General features: G+C 42.7%; 1 protein-coding gene across 5 annotated transcripts in view; it reads right to left on the minus strand.

Annotated features, from left to right (window-relative positions):
• EIPR1 (EARP complex and GARP complex interacting protein 1) overlaps positions 1 to 18,825 on the minus strand; it is a 165,810-nt gene that overhangs the window by 17,332 nt on the left and 129,653 nt on the right. For all 5 annotated transcript variants that reach the window (XM_034766431.1, XM_034766430.1, XM_034766433.1 and 2 more), the window contains one exon: positions 1,201 to 1,337. In XM_034766431.1, the coding sequence (XP_034622322.1) occupies positions 1,201 to 1,337 (137 nt within the window). The remainder of the gene's footprint in view (positions 1 to 1,200; positions 1,338 to 18,825) is intronic.

The raw sequence follows: 18,825 nt of genomic DNA on the forward strand, positions 1-18,825 counted from the left end.
GCAACCTATGGCACGTGTGCCAAAGGCGGCACGTGAGCTGATTTTCACTGGCACTCACACTGCCTGGGTCCTGGCCACCAGTCCGGGGGGGCTCTGCATTTTAATTTAATTTTAAATGAAGCTTCTTAAACATTTTTAAAACCTTATTTACTTTACATACAACAGTAGTTTAGTTATATATTATAGATTTATAGAAAGAGACCTTCTAAAAACGTTCAAATGTATGACTGGCACGCGAAACCTTAAATCAGAGTGAATAAATGAAGACTCGGCACACCACTTCTGAAAGGTTGCCGACCCCTGTGCTAGAAGTACAAGAAGAAATGGCTTTTGATGACTGTATATATGTCTAGTTAGCTTTGCTTTATGAAATTAAATAAACCTTTTTAGCTTGGGAAACATGGGGACTTACTGCTGCACCCTGGGCTTGCAGGAGCCATAGAACTAAATTTGAAACCATCCCCCCCTTTAAGGCAACAGAAGTTATTACAAGACATCCGTTTTCTCAGTTTAGTGATAAATTACTGTATGCTAAGGGGATAAATGGTATCTTAAAAAAAGCTTGCAGAGGCTTCTGTTGTTATGGCAACAGATGTGCACATCACCACTCCTTTCCCTATCAAAATCACAAACAGAGCAGGTAAAGAGTCCCTAACTTGGTATATTTACAGCATTTTGTTTGTCTTGGCTCACTTTTTTTTAAAATAAAGTCCAAGATTGTGTGGAACTAGTACGTTATAATCTTAGATACAGTAGTTACTAAAATGGTAAAAGTAAAAGGTAAGCTTACCTCCAAAGATTAAATTACCTTTAACCATCATACTATAGAGGTAACAATTAGTGCACCATCAGTACTCTGATTTAAACAGAAATTGATTTTCATGGTGAATTACAAAACAGCTCTAGTTTAAGTAATACTTATATTGTGTATTGAACAATCACATTGGGACTACTGCATAGTTCGATGACACTCAATATACAAGGTAGATTTGAAGCTTAGGAAAAACCCAAGAGTAAACCCTTTACTTGAAAGCTCTGAATACACCAACAATGCAATCCAAATCCATTCCATTTACAATTATTTATGCAGTCCTAGCTTTTCTACCTGTTTTTTGAAAAAAACAAGTCAAAAGTGATGAAAATTAACCTGCAATGGAAAGTCTATTCTTTAAGAACAAGAGAGCAAATTTTTTTTGTTACCTCATACTTCGTGTATCCCATCCTCGAATGGCAGTATCATTGGCTGTTGCAACCTGTGTACAATTGTGGTGTGGACTCCATCGTCCGGAAGTAAATTTTAATTGCCCTTTTCCTTCCAATACAGCAGAATTGGAGAGCTGTGCATTAAAAAAAAATGGGGTATTTACAAATAAGGCTAAAATAAAAATAAATGCAGACACAGTGGAAAAATTGCAAGCTGACTTAATGCTCCAAGTGCAAGAAAGTAAGGTAGAGATGCTAGGATAATAATGGGGACAAAATACATACATAAAAAGTATGTAAAAAACCCAGACCAGTAAGTTTGTTTTCTAACCTATACAATATGAAGTAATTTATATAAGGTTTATCCAGTGTAAGTTACTTAGTAGACAATGGATATAAAGATCATTTTCTAACCTTCTTTGCATTTCCAAAGAAAATTAAATTGTTTCATATAATTCGTTGAAGCTTCATGGGAGTATTCAAACATCTGAAGATGGTTAACAAGCACAAATATATACATGCATTCAGTTTCATGGAATTGCTCACAAGATACATCAATACTCGATGTTACTCAATACACGTGTGTCAGTTTTAATCTTAATGAATGCACCTTCATTCAGTGTGCTCAGCCATTTGATAGCATCCTCATTAGGCAGATGAAGAGACAGAAGCCCACCATCGAAGTAAGTCAGCAGGCACTTGTCAAGGATATGCGATGTAGTCTGAAGTTGCCTACATCGCGGGTCATTAGAGAAACCCCATATGAAGAGCTTGGCCACACAACTGCCCTATCCTGTTTGAAACTGGTTCAGGGATGACCACTGGTACCTTGGTAGGTCAAAACCTGGTGGGCAGATGGTTGGCTTGGTGATGAGAGAGTGACTAATGATTGTCATCGCTGACCAGTCATTAAGCCAAGTAGATTCCAGCATCTTGTCCTGTGGTGGCATAAGTGACTATAAAGGGCATCCAGAAGACATACAAATTGGTGAGTGGTTGAAGAGGTCTGAGTAGAGAAGCAAGTCACTGTCCTCATGGATCTTGGCCAGGAGCATAAAGAAACCCCCCTCATGGTGAATATGGGGTGGTGCTATGTTACTAAGTATTGGCAGCCATGACAACAGTTGCACGTAAAGTCCTGGTAACAATGTGCATAGCTTCATTAAGCTCTACATAGACCAGCCTTGTGGGAGATGAGCGACACAAGACAGGAGCACAGTATTCTGCTGTTGAACAGCAGAGAGCAAGGGCTGATGTGTTAAGTAGCCAGTTTTCTGAGCATGTTGTTTTGAGTGCTAGCTTTGGCTGCTGTCTTCAAGTGATTGCAGTAAGTCAATGACCTCTCCAATATCACGCCGAGGTAAACTAGGTTCGGGTCGTGCTGCAGGTGTCGGCCATTTAATTAAAAAAAAAAAAAAATTAAAATCCTGGTCCATTAGTGTATAATGTCACATCTACTACCATATAGTGAAAGGTGGATGATAGGTCATATGGTGAGAGTAAAAAAATCTAGTTTCAAAGTACATAAGGAGGCTTGGAAGGGAAGCAAGAGATAGGTTAGGATCTCTGGTGTCCTCCCTCTACACTCTCATTCACCCTCTCAACACTGACAGAAAGGCCACAATAGGTAACTGACTTTCTACAGAAGATGGGAAGACAAGTTCTCTTCAAGCCAAAGTGAGCAGGAAGAGGCCTTAAGTATTGCAGGTTCAGATTATTATTATTTAATTTAAATACCCTTGCTAAAACTATGGTTTTGTATTTTACATTTTAAAGAAAAAAATAAAACAACCTGCTATTAATCACAGCACAACACTGTACAATTTCCACATGACTAAGCAAAGAAGTTAAAGATGGAAGAGACGTATTTGGTCATTTTGTTCATCCCCTTCCTTACACTGCATTCTCTAAGTGGTTTATGTAGAATACATTTAAATTATTTTAGTGATAGGTATTCCACACACTATGAGAGCTCACTGTAAGGAACTTTTGACCAATACCCAGAGCCTAACTTTTCCATGGATCAACTTCATTCCGTTACTTCTTACCCTTCCTTGTTTTTTACACTCCACATACTATTAATAATTTCTAAATATTTGAAGTGGGCAAAGATTAAAAGAATGCTTATTACATTCAGTGACCATATTGAGCTTTCCCAGGCATAATCAAGGCTAAACATATCTAGCATCAATCTATTTGTAGGACTTTTAACAACTTCAGAGCTATGCTGTCAATATGGAAGAGAGGCAATGCCTAAGTTTATGCTTTATCATATTATAACCACGTACACCTTTGTATTTTGCAAACCTTTTACTGCATCTGATAATTCAGACACAAACACCTCCTTGTTTGGGCTTTTAAAGTTAGCAATTTAGAAACCTTTACAGCCAAGTACAATTTTTCAACCTCTGAAATGATTAAACTGGCTGAGATGTGCATGTCTTCAGAAACCTTTGTGAAGTCTATGTTTGTTGTGGTATAAAAATGTAAGAGACCTACCCGCGTGGTTATATTTTGCTTATGTTTCCATCTTTTCACTACACGTATACCAAACAATAGCGTGAAAATTATTATTTGCTGTCTGAACAGTTACTTAAATCTTTTTGGATGGAAAACTTTTTATCAGGGCTGGCTCCAGCTTTTTTGCCGCCCCAAGCTGCGAAGGGAAAAAAAAAAAATGGAAAAAGTCAAATTTCCGCCGAAGGCTAAAACGGAGCACTTGAGCTGCCGCCGAAGTGCCACTGAAGACCTGGATGTGTCGCCCCAATACTGGACGGAGTGCCGCCCCTTTCTATTGGCCACCCCAGGCACCTGCTTTCTTCGCTGGTGCCTGGAGCCGGCCCTGCTTTCTATCTATGTTGGTACTCATGGGTTTATCTATCAATATAGCATCTAAACATCTTTCTCGATAAAGTTGTCACTGAGCTCCAGTAGAAAAGACGGAATTCAACATGGAAAGATATTTCCAGGGCTTTGAGGCTCCGAAAGGTGGTGGTGCTGGGAAACTTGTACAATTGTAATTGAGCTTTTTCAACTGTGTGGTTAAATGGACACTTTTTTTTAGTGCTGTGAATCCAGCATCTACAAGGAGCATTTAAGATTGTTTAAATTAAATAGGTTTTAAAAAACATTCTGCTGAGCTTTAGAAGAATCCACAGATATTAACCTTTGCCATCTTCCATAAAAAAATATGAGAAAGCCCTTGCTGTACCTTGAGGCAAACACCTCCCCTATTGCATTCAGAATGGATATTCTAATCACCATACCAAGTCCATTTAGAAGATGGCTTCCCACCAAATTCAAGGAAAGGATATCTCTTGACCAAATTCTTTTAAAAGATTATTTTTATATTTTTCTTTAACTATTTTTGATCAGTATGTTTACCATACTAGTGATGCAATTCAGACAAACTTACAACATTTGCCCTGATCATCACAAGGGATTTTAAACCTATTACTCCCTCAGCTACACATCATTGTTCCATTAAAGCTGGCAATGGCAGTTTGTCCATTATCAAGATCTACATAAAGTTGTTTCTTCCTCAAGAGAAATTAATGGATGTCCACCCATTTCCTTACAAGTTGTCTCTGATTTCATTGTGGCCAAACTTTCATAGCCCTTCTAATATCCCCTACATCCTAACTTTCAGAAAAGCTGAGTGTAACGGGTGCTGGCCTAAGAGGCACTGAACCAGCCCCTGTTAGCTCAGCTCTTGCTAGCTCAGCTCCCATTAAGGGGAAGTAATTGGAATGGGCAGGGTGTGGCTCATTAAAGGGCTGCAAGGTAATCACCTATGAGCTTTATGGGGAGGAGGCCTATAAAGCTAGCAGGAAGGAACAGGAACGGGGGGGACAGGAAAGGGAGGAGTTAGAGATCGCTGTTCCCAGCTAGCTACAGGAGCTAGCTGTTCCCCAGGTGGCTACCTGAGTAATATTGAAGCATCCAGAACTGTATATAAGTGGTGGTGGAAACGCACGCAGCGAAACAAAAGGCACTGGGGTTTGGAAAAGACTGGTCTCCGACTGATTTGTACCATGAGCAAGGAAGGGCTCGTCTACACTGAGGTTTTCCCTTGTTCAGGTGAGAATGATCTTAGCCAGGTAGGTTTGGACACAGTTCTACTGACTCGCCACATCCCTTTTTTAAAAAACTGCAGTTTATTGATAAAGAAGAAATAAGATGGATAAGATTCATCAATTGGATTCAAGATAATAAAAATATACTACACCATACTGTTTCTTTTTATGTATCATTTCATATATAGGATTTACTCCGACCTACACAGAAGTGCACAGGCCCTGAATGGGTCATCTCAATAATTAAATTCAGCTTATTTAACCTTGAGAAAATAAGCTTAGATAATCAGGGGGAAAGAAACAATAATACGGAAAATATACAAGCGTTCCAAATAAAATAAAACCACACATTTCTGTCTCATTTTTTCAACATTTATTCCTGGGGTAGGAACGCCTCCGAGCACTGTGTGTCCAAAACATGACGCAGTGGATTAGTTCTGTCAGTTTTAGGAGAGATTCTTCCCATTTTAGCAGACATTTTAGGAAACTGTTCTTATCTTAACCTCCGCTGTCTAAAGTATTATTCACAGACCGTGTGTCCCTACACTTTAAGGCACAATCCCTCACTGGTCTGGATTGAACCCCAGAACATGACAGACTTCTTCCAAGCTCTAAATGTGCTTTGGGACTGGCACACCTCCAAAGATCACCCTTGATTCATGTCTGAAGTATAAAGGAGAAACTGTATACATTTAGGATTTGCCATGCCACCCCAGTTCTTCTCACACAATCCTTTCCCTACTTCTATGAAATGAAACATACTTTTTCCAAGAAGGGAGGGACACATTTACAGTTCATGTCAAGCTCCCAACCAACTCAATACAGATTCCTGCTGTAAAAAACATTATTTCAAACAAATCTTCCTTCCCCAGTGGATAACCATTCTCTGGGGCTCTCATCCACACTTCTACAACCACTGTTCCACCACAACCCACACCACACAAAATGCAGTCAAAAAGGAATTCTCTTCTACTAAACTAATGGGAAAGAACTACATAAGAGTCAAACTCTCTCCCCAGTCCCACACTCATGAGTCCTGGAACAGAAGAAAACTCAAATGGCACTGAAATAACAGCCTGTGGGAAACAAATACAGTTTCAAAACCTTAGCATTGGTTTTCCTTTGTGCCTGAATGTGAGAAGAGGAAAACCGAAAGGTTCTTTCTTCATCTCTTATTTCCCCCTCTCTGAAGGGGAAGGATGTTGATAAATTGGAGAGGATTCAGGTAAGAGTCATGAGAAAGATTATAGGATTAGAAAATATTCCTTATAGTGATTGAGCTCCTTGAGTCTATCTATTTAGCTTAACAAAGAGAAGGTTAAGGGGTAACTTGATTTCAGTGTATGTACCTACATTGAGAACAAATATTTAATGGTGGGCTCTTCAGTCTAGCAGAGAAAGGTATAACACGATCCAATAGCTGGACGCCAAAGCTAGTCAAATTCACACTAGAATTAAGGCGTACATTTTTAATGGTGAGATTAATTAACCATTGGAACAACTTATTAAAGGTTATGGTGGATTCTCCACTACTGACAATTTTTAAATCAAGACTGGATTTTTTTTCTGAAAGATCTACTTTAGGACTTATTTTAGGGAAGTTCTGTGGCTAGTGTTATACAGGAAGTCAGACTAGATCATCACAATGGTCCCTCCTGGCCTGGAATCTATGATTTTGGAAGGAAGGAACAGAAGAGATAGGAAGTTACTATATTTCCAGTAGTGAATATAGCAGGGCCTTATTACAGGTCTTGTCTACATGAACAATTAGACAGGGGAAGCTGGGGTGTGAATCTACAGGGTACTTATTTGCCCCTAATTGTCTGTGTTGACCCTGCTAATGGGTGTTAATTGTTCATTACAGCGCTTTGATCTAGTCCTCTTTGAAACAAGACTAGCTCAAAGCCCATTAACAAACTGCTAATGTGCTACTCCTAGGGGAATTCTGTGCAAAAATTCTGCAAAATTCTGCATATTTTGTCAAAACAACACAAAATAATCACAGCAGTTTCAATTATTTTGATAATTTATTTGGGTATTTATTTCGAAATATCTGTGAACAAGTACGTCTGTACAATACAAACAAAAAAAGATTCAGGAAATGTTTTTGACAAACAGATTCCTTAGTAAGCATATTAATAAATAACTGGGTAATAATTCATTTGAAGTACAATAAAGAAACATATTTCCCACACTTCAGAAAAAGTGCAAAGGTTTGGGAAAGTCAGGAGTAATGGAGGAGCTGAGGGAGAGGGAAATCATTGCTGGGAGGGAGCCTGGGAGTGAACATGGAGGGTTGTTGGGTCAGGGTGGGAGAAGTATGGAACAGATTTTTGGGGAGGCAGGGGAGGGATTGTTAGGTAGTTGGGGAGCCTCTCCCATGCAGAACCTGGCTGATCCCTAGCCTCTCCCAGTCAGGCAACCTGCCCCTGTCCCCATGTGTCCCTGCATTCCTCTTCCCCCATTCCCATAGGTCTCTACACCCCCACTCAGCCACTCCTTCTCCCCCCATCCCCATGTGGTCCTGCATTCCCCAGATCCCCATGTGGCCCTGCACCCCCATTCCCATTTAGCCCCTTCCCCAGTGTGTCTCCCCCATAGCCTTTTTGAACCCCAGTCTATGTGACCCCCTCCCCGAGAAGCCCCATTTGCCCTGCTCTCTCTGTCCCCTCCATAACCCATACCCCTTCACCTGACCCCGCAGGGCATTGTGAAGAACACAGCCTCCTCCTCCCAATTGGCTGCTGGCTGCTATTTTCGGAGAGCTGTCTGCCTTCTGTTCTGCAGTCACAGCAGCCCTGGGTGGGTGAAAGGTATAACTGCAGATGCTCTCTGGCAGAATGCATTTTCTACAGAGGAAAAAAAAAAAATGTCACGGGAGACCTGAATTTGGCACGTGCACAATGGTGCAGAATTCCCCCAGGAGAAACGTGCATCAACAGACTCCACATGGACAGTTAGACCATGACAGTTTAGTTTCCTTCCCCAGCTTGCTGTTGTTTAATTGTTCATGTAGACAAGTCCTTACAGTAAGGGATCGTTTGGAGCCCTGCCTGTCCATAGTTGAAAACATTCAGTTTAGAGTAAGGAATATACAGAATGCAGGACGAGAAATGACACCTGTTAATATGCCGTCATTAACAGCCAAAATCTCAGGCCTAAAGTTATCTGAAGTGGCTTACACATTGTAATTTTGAAAAGAGAAAAGCTTATTTGCTGTATATTTTTAGGGTACAAAAGCAATGGATATAATATTACTAAATTGTGTAAGAAACTCACATTGATTTTAGGAGAAAGATCCAAGAGAAAAAAAAATATGAAAAGAGTGTGGAACAATAATACACTAGGACTCTGATTAAGCAGAGCACTTAACTATGTGCTTATCTGCTTTGCAGGATCAGGACCTAAATTTGGTGGCATAAAAGGAACTGTAAATTTATAATGTAATAAAAGTATATAAGAATACTTATTTAACAGGTGAAATAAAGGTTCTGGGGGAATTTAAGGGACATGAGATGATCTACACAGTTTTGTACCTTAATAGCCCTCATGGAATTATGAGTTTCAAAGGCCTGGTCTACACTATGAGTTTAGGTCGACTTTAGCAGCGTTAAATCGAATTAAGCCTGGACACGTTCACACGACGAAGCCCCTTCTTTTGACTTAAGGGGCCCTTTAAACCGGTTTCTTTACTCCACCTCCGACGAGGGGATTAGCGATAAAATCGGCCTTAGCAGGTCGGAATTGGGGTAGCGTGGATGGAATTCAACGTTATTGGCTTCCAGGAGCTATCCCACAGTGCTTCATTGTGACCGCTCTGGACAGCACTCTCAACTCAGATGCACTGACCAGGTAGACAGGAAAAGCCCCGTGAACGTTTGAATTTAATTTCTTGTTTGCCCAGCGTGGAGAGCACAGGTGGCCATGCAGAGCTCATCAGCACAGGTAACAGTGATGGAGTCCCAGGATCGCAAAAGAGCTCCAGCATGGACCGAACGGGAGATATGGGATCTGCTCGCCATATGGGGAGATGAATCAGTGCTAGCTGAACTCCGTAGCAGTAAACAAAATGGCAAAGTATTAGAAAAGGTCTCCAAGGCCATGAAGGACAGAGGCCATAACAGGGACGCACAGCAGTGCCACATGAAAATTAAGGAGCTAAGGCAAGCCTACCACAAAGCCAGAGAGGCAGACGGAAGGTCCGGGGGAGAGCCGCAAACATGCCGCTTCTATGCGGAGCTGCATGCCATGCTAGGGGGTGCAGCCACCATTACCCGAACTGTGTGCTATGACTCCGTCACTGGAGAAACACACAGGAAAGTGGGTTTGGGGTATGAGGAAGAGGAGGATGAAAATAATGTAGATAGTTCACAGCAGCAAGGAAGCGGAGAAACCGGTTTCCCCAACAGCCAGGATATGTTTATCACCCTGGACCTGGAACCAGTAACCCCCGAACTCATCCAAGGCATGCTCCCAGACCCTGAGGGCACACAGGGGACCTCTGGTGAGTGTACCTTTGTAAATATTACACATGGTTTAAAAGCAAGCGTGTTTAATGATTAATGATTAATTTGCCCTGGCAATCGCAGCCAGTACAGCTACAGGAAAAGTCTGTTAACGTGTATGGGGATGGAGCGGAAATCGTCCAGGGACATCTTCAGAAAGCTCTCCTTCATGTACTCCCAAAGCCTTTGCAAAAGGTTTCTGGGGAGGGCTGCCTTATCCCGTCCGCCATGGTAGGACACTTTACCATGCCAGGCTAGTAGCACGTAGTCTGGAATCATTGTATAACAAAGCATGGCAGCATATGGTCCCGGTGTTTGCTGGCATGCAGACAACATCCATTCCTTATCTCTCTTTGTTATCCTCAGGAGAGTGATATCATTCACGGTCACCTGGTTGAAATGGGGTGATTTTATTAAGGGGATATTCAGAGGTGCCCGTTCCTGCTCTGCTGAACAGAAATGTTCCCCGCTGTGGGGCGGGGGAGGGGTGAAGTGATCATCCCCGAGAATTGGGTGTAGGGGGGATAGTTGGGTTTGTGCTGCATGTTAACCCGGAAACCGCAGCCCCTCCTTTTACATTGCAAACCCATTTTAAATGGCCAACCCAATGGGTACTTGGTATGGGAAATGAGGGCGCTACTGTTTGAAACCATTCCCACATGTTAAGAAGGTTAAAAAAGCCAAAAGACTGTGGCTTACCATGGCTGTCTGCAAGCCGAAATCTGTTGCCTGGCACTGCGTGAGTGCTCTCTCACACCAAACCGGCAGGCCCTCAATATAAGAGGAAAAATGCGAGCTTGTAACGGAAACACATGTACTGTGTAATGTGAACAGCAAAATTTAACGTGAAAGAGTGTACCCATTGTTCTCTAAAATGTGTCTTTTTTGACCACCTCTCCCTTCTCCTCCACCAGCTGCAAATGTTTCTCCTTCACAGAGGCTAGTGAAGATTAGAAGGAGAAAACGGCAGACTTGGGATGACATGTTCACAGAGCTCCAGATGTCCTCCCACGCTGAAAGAGCATAGCAGAATGCGTGGAGGCAGTCAATGTCAGACTACAGAAAAGCACAGTATGAACGAGAGGAGAGGTGGCGGGCTGAATCGCGGGATGAACAGAGCAAGTGGCGGGCTGAAGACGATAGGTGGCGTCAGCTTGCAGACAGAAGGCAAGAGTCGATGCTCCGGCTGCTGGAGCATCAAACTGATATGCTCCAGCGTATGGTTGAGCTGCAGGAAAGGCAGCAGGAGCAGAGACCGCCGCTACAGGCCCTGTGTAACCAACAGCCCTCCTCCCAAAGTTCTATAGCCTCCTCATCCAGATGCCCAAGAACACAGTGGGGGGGGCCTCCGGCCACCCAGTCACTCCACCCCAGATGATTGCCCGAGCATCAGAAGGCTGGCCTTCAATAAGAGTTAAAGTTTTAAACTGCAGTGTGTCCTTTTCCTTCCCTCCTCCCCCACCAATCCCGGGCTACCTTGGCAATTTTCCCCCTAGTTGTGTGATGAATTAATAAAGAATGCATGAATGTGAAGTAACAATGACTTTATTGCCTCTGCAAGCGGTGCTTGAAGGGGGGAGGGGAGGGTGGGGTGGTTGGTTTACAGGAAAATAGAGTGAACTAGGTGGGGGGGTGGGGCGGAGGGTTCATCAAGGAGAAAAACAGAAGTTTTACACCGTAGCCTGGCCAGTCACAAAACTCGTTTTCAAAGCTTCTCTGATGCGCACTGCGCCCTGCTGTGCTTTTCTAACCGCCCTGGTGCCTGGCTGCGCCTAATCAGCGGCCAGGAGATGTGCCTCAACCTCCCACCCCGCCATAAATGTTTCCCCCTTACTCTCACAGATACTGTGGAGCGCACAGCAAGCAGCAATAACAATGGGGATATTCTTTTCACTGAGGTCTGAGCGAGTCAGTAAGCTGCGCCAGCACGCTTTTAAACATCCAAATGCACATTCCACCACCATTCGGCACTTGCTCAGCCTGTAGTTGAACAGGTCCTGACAACTGTCCAGGCTGCCTGTATACGGCTTCATGAGCCATGGCATTAAGGGGTAGGCTGGGTCCCCAAGGATAACTATAGGCATTTCTACATCCCCATATTTTCTGGTCCGGGAAGAAAGTCCCTTCCTCCAGCTTTCGAAACAGACCAGAGTTCCTGAAAACGCAAGCATCATGTACCTTTCCCGGCCATCCCACGTTGATGTTGGTGAACCGTCCCTTGTGATCCACCAGGGCTTGCAGCAGCATTGAAAAGTAAGCAAGTCACAAAGGTCCATGAAAGTGCCCTTACGCATGTGAAAGTTTCGCAGCCACTGGGAATCGTCCCACACCTGCAGCACGACGCGGTCCCACCAGTCTGTGCTTGTTTCCCGGGCCCAGAATCGGCGTTCCATGGCATGAACCTGCCCCACGTCTGCCAGCACCTAGATTGCTGATGAAGACTACCAGTCATACTGCACCGTCTACTGCCAAAAGGCAATTAGCTGCTGCTGTGTAGCAATGCAGTACTACATCTGCCGGCACCCAGAGGACATATGGTGACGGTGAGCTGAGCTGAGCGGGCTCCATGCTTGGCGTGGTATGTTGTCTGCACAGGTAACCCAGGTAAAAAGGCACGAATCAACTGTCTGCCATTGCTCTGACGGAGGGGGAGATGCCTGACGACATGTACCCAGAACCCCCTGCGACACTGTTTTGCATCATTCAGGCATTGGGATCTCAACCCAGAATTCCAATGGGCAGCGGAGACTGCGGGAGCTGTGGGATAGCTACCCACAGTGCAACGCTCCGAAAGTCGACGCTAGCCTCGGTACTGTGGACGCGATCCGCCAACTTCATGCACTTAGAGCATTTTATGTGGGGACACACACAATCGGCTGTATACAACCCATTTCTATAAAACTGGCTTCTATAATTCGACCTAATTTCGTAGTGTAGACATACCCAAAGACAGAAAATATCTTGAATGTCCAAAGTCTTTCTAGTTTTTAAGGACAGGTTTGAATGTATTAAAGTATGAAATGTCTGGCCAATTTATCATGATTCTCTTCCACCTCATCAAAATATCAAGAAGGAATCAGACATCTCATTTTCTGCTTCAAGCTCTGGCTTCTCAAAGGTCGAATTGGAAAAAGGAGAAGGAAGATATCCCATTTTCATGCCAAAATGAAACTGAAGCCAAGTTTCCTAAAACAAACATACACTATACTTGTTCACTATGTAAAACACAATCTAGTGGTTATCATTCTAAAGTGGAAAGAGACTGCTGCAGAATTAATAGACTAGCGGTGAGATTGAAAGGAATCTGAAGTGTGGTTTCTATTGCATTAACTCAGCATCAATAATATGGTCCAGCAACAAGAGCACCAAAGTGAGAGCAATGAGTCCTAAGTTTTATTTCTAGATCTGTCATTGACAAATTGTGTAACCTTGGCAAGTCCTTGAGTTCTGTTCCTCAGTTTCCTCACTTGGAAGATAGAGGTAATGATTATGATTGCTCTTTATAATTACATCAGAGAGATAAAAACCAGGGAGGGAGAAGAACTAATTAAACTAAAAGGCAATGTTGGCACAAGAATAAACAGATATAAACTGGCCATAAACAAGTCTAGGCTAGAGATTAGAAGAAGGTTACTAACCAGCAGAGGAGTATGATTTTGGAACAACCTTCAACAAAAGTAACGGGGAGACAACTAGTTTTAAAATTATGCTTGATAAATTTATAAATTGTGTCATATTTCAGAGTAACTGCACTTGCATTCCCCCCTCTACAGCCCCTAGCGAGCATTTACTTAAGATTTCTGTCTCCCTCATTCCCCAGCAAACCAGTCTATCTAAAGGCCAGCACCTGATCTTTGCTTTCTCTTCGGGGATTCTAAACAATATATTGCTAGCAGTTACAAGTTATCACATAGCTTTTTCTAAGCAAGCACATTTATTCTTAAGGTAAAAGCAACACAGAGAAAACAAAAACAATAGGAGTTCCTATACACATGCTAGCAGCTTACCAGAGGTCACACGAGTCTTATAGGTCCCTAGTAGGTCAAAGTCTTTCCAACCCTTCTGCAAGGGACAGAAAGTCCTGTCCTGTCTTCTTGCTTGATTAGGAAGAAGGCTCTGATTGAGTTTAAACCTAGACTTTTTATATCAAAAGCCCTTTCTTTGCTGGTTGATCTCTGGAAAACCCAGCTTGAACCATATAAGGAAGCCTTCCCGGGAGTTGGTACCTCTCTAGAGGTTTGTCACAGGATGCTTCTTTGGCTACCCAGTAGGCAGTGTAGTCTAACCTGTTTTTGTGGTCTCCTAGTCACAAACACAGAGTCCATTTCTTTTCCATCACGTATATACCTTTAATTCTCAGTTTCCAAACATGACAGGATATAGCTCAGGTGTACAGCAGCAGGAGCCTTTTACACAGCTTTTCTCCTCGATACAGCTTACCTCCCTTACTTCCTGTTCCTCCCAATTATATATCCTCCCCATTACTAAGCCAATTACCTCATTAGACCAACAACTATGACCAAGGGTCAGTAATCCCCACCAGGAACAGGTTTGATTCCAATTAAGCCTGCAACATTCTCTGTGTTGCAGCAACTTCAGGGACTGGGACGCTACAACTAGCTCTCTGTCACAAGGTGTTTATAGCCTAAGTGATTCACCTTAATCACCCTCCACTGGAAGAGCTAAAAATCAACCCTCCCTCCCTAGAGTTGCACACAATCCCTGGCCCAGATTGATACATAAATCATTCAGAACCGTAACACAATACCTTCCCCCAAATGAAATTACATGACAGGGTTATCTGCAGTAGCAGGGGACTAGATTCAATCATAAAATCATAGAACTGGAAGGAACTTGAGAGGTCTCCACAGTTTGTACAGAGCATTTTGAATTTTAATCCTATCCTCCAAAGCACTTGTAATCCCTCACAGCTTGGTATCATCCGCAAACTTTATAATTGTACTCTCTACGGCATTATCTAAATCACTGATGAAGATATTGAACAGAACCGGACACAGAACTGATCTCTGCGGGACCCCACTTATTATGTCCTTCCAGCATGACTGTGAACCACTGACGACTACTCTCTAGGAACGGTTTTCCTGCCAGTTATGCACTCACCTTATAGGTTTCAGAGTAGCAGCCGTGTTAGTCTGTATCCGCAAAAAGAACAGGAGTACTTGTGGCACCTTAGAGCCTAACAAATTTATTAGAGCATAAGCTTTCGTGGACTACAGCCCACTTCTTCGCTCCATCTAGGTTACATTTCCCTAGTTTGTTTATGAGACGGTCATGCGAGACAGTATCAAAAGCTTTACTAAAATCAAGATATACCATCTTATATCTAGGCTTCCCGCCTATCCACAAGGCTTATTACCCTGTCAAAGAAGGCTATCAGGTTGACATGATTTGTTCTTGACAAATCCATGCTGACTATTACTTATCACCTTATTATCTTCTAGATGTTTGCAAATTGATTGCTTAATTATTTGCTCCATTAGTTTTCCAGATACAGAAGTGAAGCTGACTGGTCTGTAATTTCCTGGGTTGTCCTTATTTCCCTTTTTATAGATTGGCACTATATTTGCCCTTTTCCAGTTGTCTGGAATCTCTCCTGTCTTCCATGACTTTTCAAAAATAATTGCTAATGGCTCAGATATCTCCTCAGTCAGTTCCTTGAGTATTCTAGGATGCATTTCATCAGGCCCTCATAGTATCATTAGTGCCCACATGGATGAGTAGCATGGGGTAGTAGTGAGAGGGCCGCATGATCCTCGACAATCCCTTCATAATGACTTGGATATGGGCCCCTGGCAGGCAGCATACTTCCTGGGATACCATGTCAGGGCGCCTGATGAGTGCCTCTGTCCCCCCCAGAAGAGAGTAACCAACCACCACCACACTATGTTTCCTCCTGGGAGTGGTGGCTGCGATCCTCCCAGCCTTGGGAGTACATGGCTTCTCCTCCTCCACCTTTGAGGGTGATTCCTTATCACTCATTGCCAGGGCAGCATATCGGTTTTCCATCACCACGGTGGGTGGGTTGGGAGTAGGGATGGAGCCCTGCTTGCTGCCATAAGTAAACAGCTGCCTGTGTCCTCCCTGTGTCAGAGCCATATCCTCCTCCCCTGGTGATGTGACAGCAGTCCTCTGTAGCTGGATAGCTTCCTCAGCCTTGCATGTCTTCATATGAATACTCTCGAAGAACTCCTCATGGGAACAGATGCTCCTCAGCCTAGCCACCTCTTCCTGTAGCCTTCTCACCTGCTTCCTGAGAGATTCCACCAGCAAGCACCTTTCACACTGGATGGTCCCCGGAGCCTGGCTTTCTGTGAGTAGGAAATGCAGGCCACAGTCTCTGCAAACCCACACCAGGATCTGGGTAGAGGCATTCATGGTTAGGTTGTCTGTCTGGATACAGGAGCAGGTGGAGGAGACAGGAACAGTGTTGGCAGTGGTGATGTGGCCCTTCCTAACCATTATATAACCGATTATATTTCAACTCCCTCTGAAACTCCCCTGTTTGCGGTCCCTGTTCGCTAGCTAATCCAGAAGGTTCCTTCCAGTCCTATCTCATATGTTTCTATGATCATCTATCTTTGTAAAGTACTGAGAGCTAAGGATAGAAAGCTCTATATAAGAAAGCTCACATAAAAAAGAATCTAACACATCAGGAAAGGACAGACAAATAAACAGTGACAAGTTTTTAAAGTGCTTGTACACAAATGCTAGAAGTCTAAATAATAAGGTGGGTGAACTAGAGTGCCTCGTGATAAAGGAGGATATTGATATAATAGGCATCACAGAAACCTGGTGGACTGAGAGCAATCAATGGGACACAATCATTCTAGGGTACAAAATATATCGGAAGGACAGATCAGGTCGTGTGGGGGGCGAGTGGCACTATATGTGAAAAAAAATGTAGAATCAAATGAAGTAAAAATCTTAAGTGAATCCACATGTTCCATAGAATCTCTATGGATAGAAATTTCATCTCTAATAAGAATATAACATTAGGGATCTATTATAGACCACCTGACCAAGACAGAGATAGTGATGATGAAATGCTAAGGGAAATTAGAGAGGCTATCAAAATTAAGAACCCAATAATAGTGGGGGATGTCAATTATCCCCACATTGACTGGGAACATTTCACTTCAGGACGAAATGCAGAGATAAAATTTCTCGATACTTTAAATGACTGCTTCTTGGAGCAGCTGGTACGGGAACCCACAAGGGGAGAGGCAACTCTAGATTTAGTCCTGAGTGGAGGGCAGGAGCTGGTCCAAGAGGTAACTATAACAGGACCGCTTGGAAATAGTGACCATAATACAATAGCATTCAACATCCCTGTGGTGGGAAGAACATCTCAACAGCCCAACACTGTGGCATTTAATTTCAAAAGGGGGAACTATGCAAAAATGAGGGGGTTAGTTAAACAGAAGTTAAAAAGTACAGTGACTAAAGTGAAATCCCTGCAAGCTGCATGGGCACTTTTTAAAGACACCATAATAGAGGCCCAACTTCAATATATATCCCAAATTAAGAAACAAAGTAAAAGAACTAAAAAAGAGTCACCGTGGCTTAACAATCACGTAAAAGAAGCAGTGAGAGATAAAAAGACTTCCTTTAAAAAGTGAAAGCCAAATCCTAGTGAGGCAAATAGAAAGGAGCATAAATGCTGCCAAATTAAGTGCAAGAATTTAATAAGAAAAGCCAAAGAGGAGTTTGAAGAATGGCTAGCCCAAAACTCCAAAGGTAATAACAAAATGTTCTTTAAGTATATCAGAAGCAGGAAGCCTGGGCCCCTTGATGATCGAGATACAAAAGGAGCGCTTAAAGACGATAAAGTCATTACGGAGAAACTAAATGGATTCCTTGCTTCAGTCTTCACGGCTGAGAATGTTAGGGAGATTCCCAAACCTGAGCCGGCTTTTGTAGGTGACAAATCTGAGGAACTGTCACAGATTGAAGTGTCACTAGAGGAGGTTTTGGAATTAATTGATAAACTTAACATTAACAAGTCACCGGGACCAGATGGCATTCACCCAAGAGTTCTGAAAGAACTCAAACGTGAAGTTGCAGAACTATTAACTAAGGTTTGTAACCTGTCCTTTAAATCAGCTTCTGTACCCAATGACTGGAAGTTAACTAATGTCACGCCAATATTTAAGAATGGCTCTAGAGGTGATCCCGACAATTACAGACCGGTAAGTCTAACGTCGGTACCGGGCAAATTAGTCCAAACAATAGTTAAGAATAAAATTGTCAGACACATAGAAAACCAAACTGTTGAGCAGTAGTCAACATGGTTTCTGTAAAGGGAAATCATGTCTTACTAATCTATTAGAGTTCTTTGAAGGGGTCAACAAACATGTGGACAAGGGGGATCCAGTGGACATAGTGTACTTAGATTTCCAGAAAGCCTTTGACAAGGTCCCTCACCAAAAGCTCTTAAGTAAAGTAAGTTGTCATGGGATAAAAGGGAAGGTCTTTTCATGGATTGAGAACTGGTTAAAAGACTGGGAACAAAGGGTAAAGAATTAATGGTAAATTCTCAGAATGGAGAGGGGTAACTAGTGGTGTTCCCCAAGGGTCAATTCTCAGACCAATCCTATTCAACTTATTTATAAATGATCTGGAGAAAGGAGTAAACAGTGAGGTGGCAAAGTTTGCAGGTGATACTAAACTGCTCAAGATAGTTAAGGCCAAAGCAGACTGTGATGAACTGCAAAAAGATCTCACAAAACTAAGTGACTGGGCAACAAAATGGCAAATGAAATTTAACGTGGATAAATGTAAAGTAATGCACATTCGAAAAAATAACCCCAACTATACATACAATATGATGGGGGCGAATTTAGCTACAACAAGTCAGGAAAAAGATCTTGGACTCATCGTGGATAGTTCTCTGAAGATGTCCACGCAGTGTGCAGATGCGGTCAAAAAAGCAAACAGGATGCTAGAGATCATTAAAAAGGGGATAGAGAATAAGACTGAGAATATATTATTGCCCTTATATAAAATCGATGGTATGCCCA

The sequence above is a fragment of the Trachemys scripta genome, chromosome 3 (assembly GCF_013100865.1).
Source record: "Trachemys scripta elegans isolate TJP31775 chromosome 3, CAS_Tse_1.0, whole genome shotgun sequence".
NCBI lineage: Eukaryota > Metazoa > Chordata > Testudines > Emydidae > Trachemys > Trachemys scripta.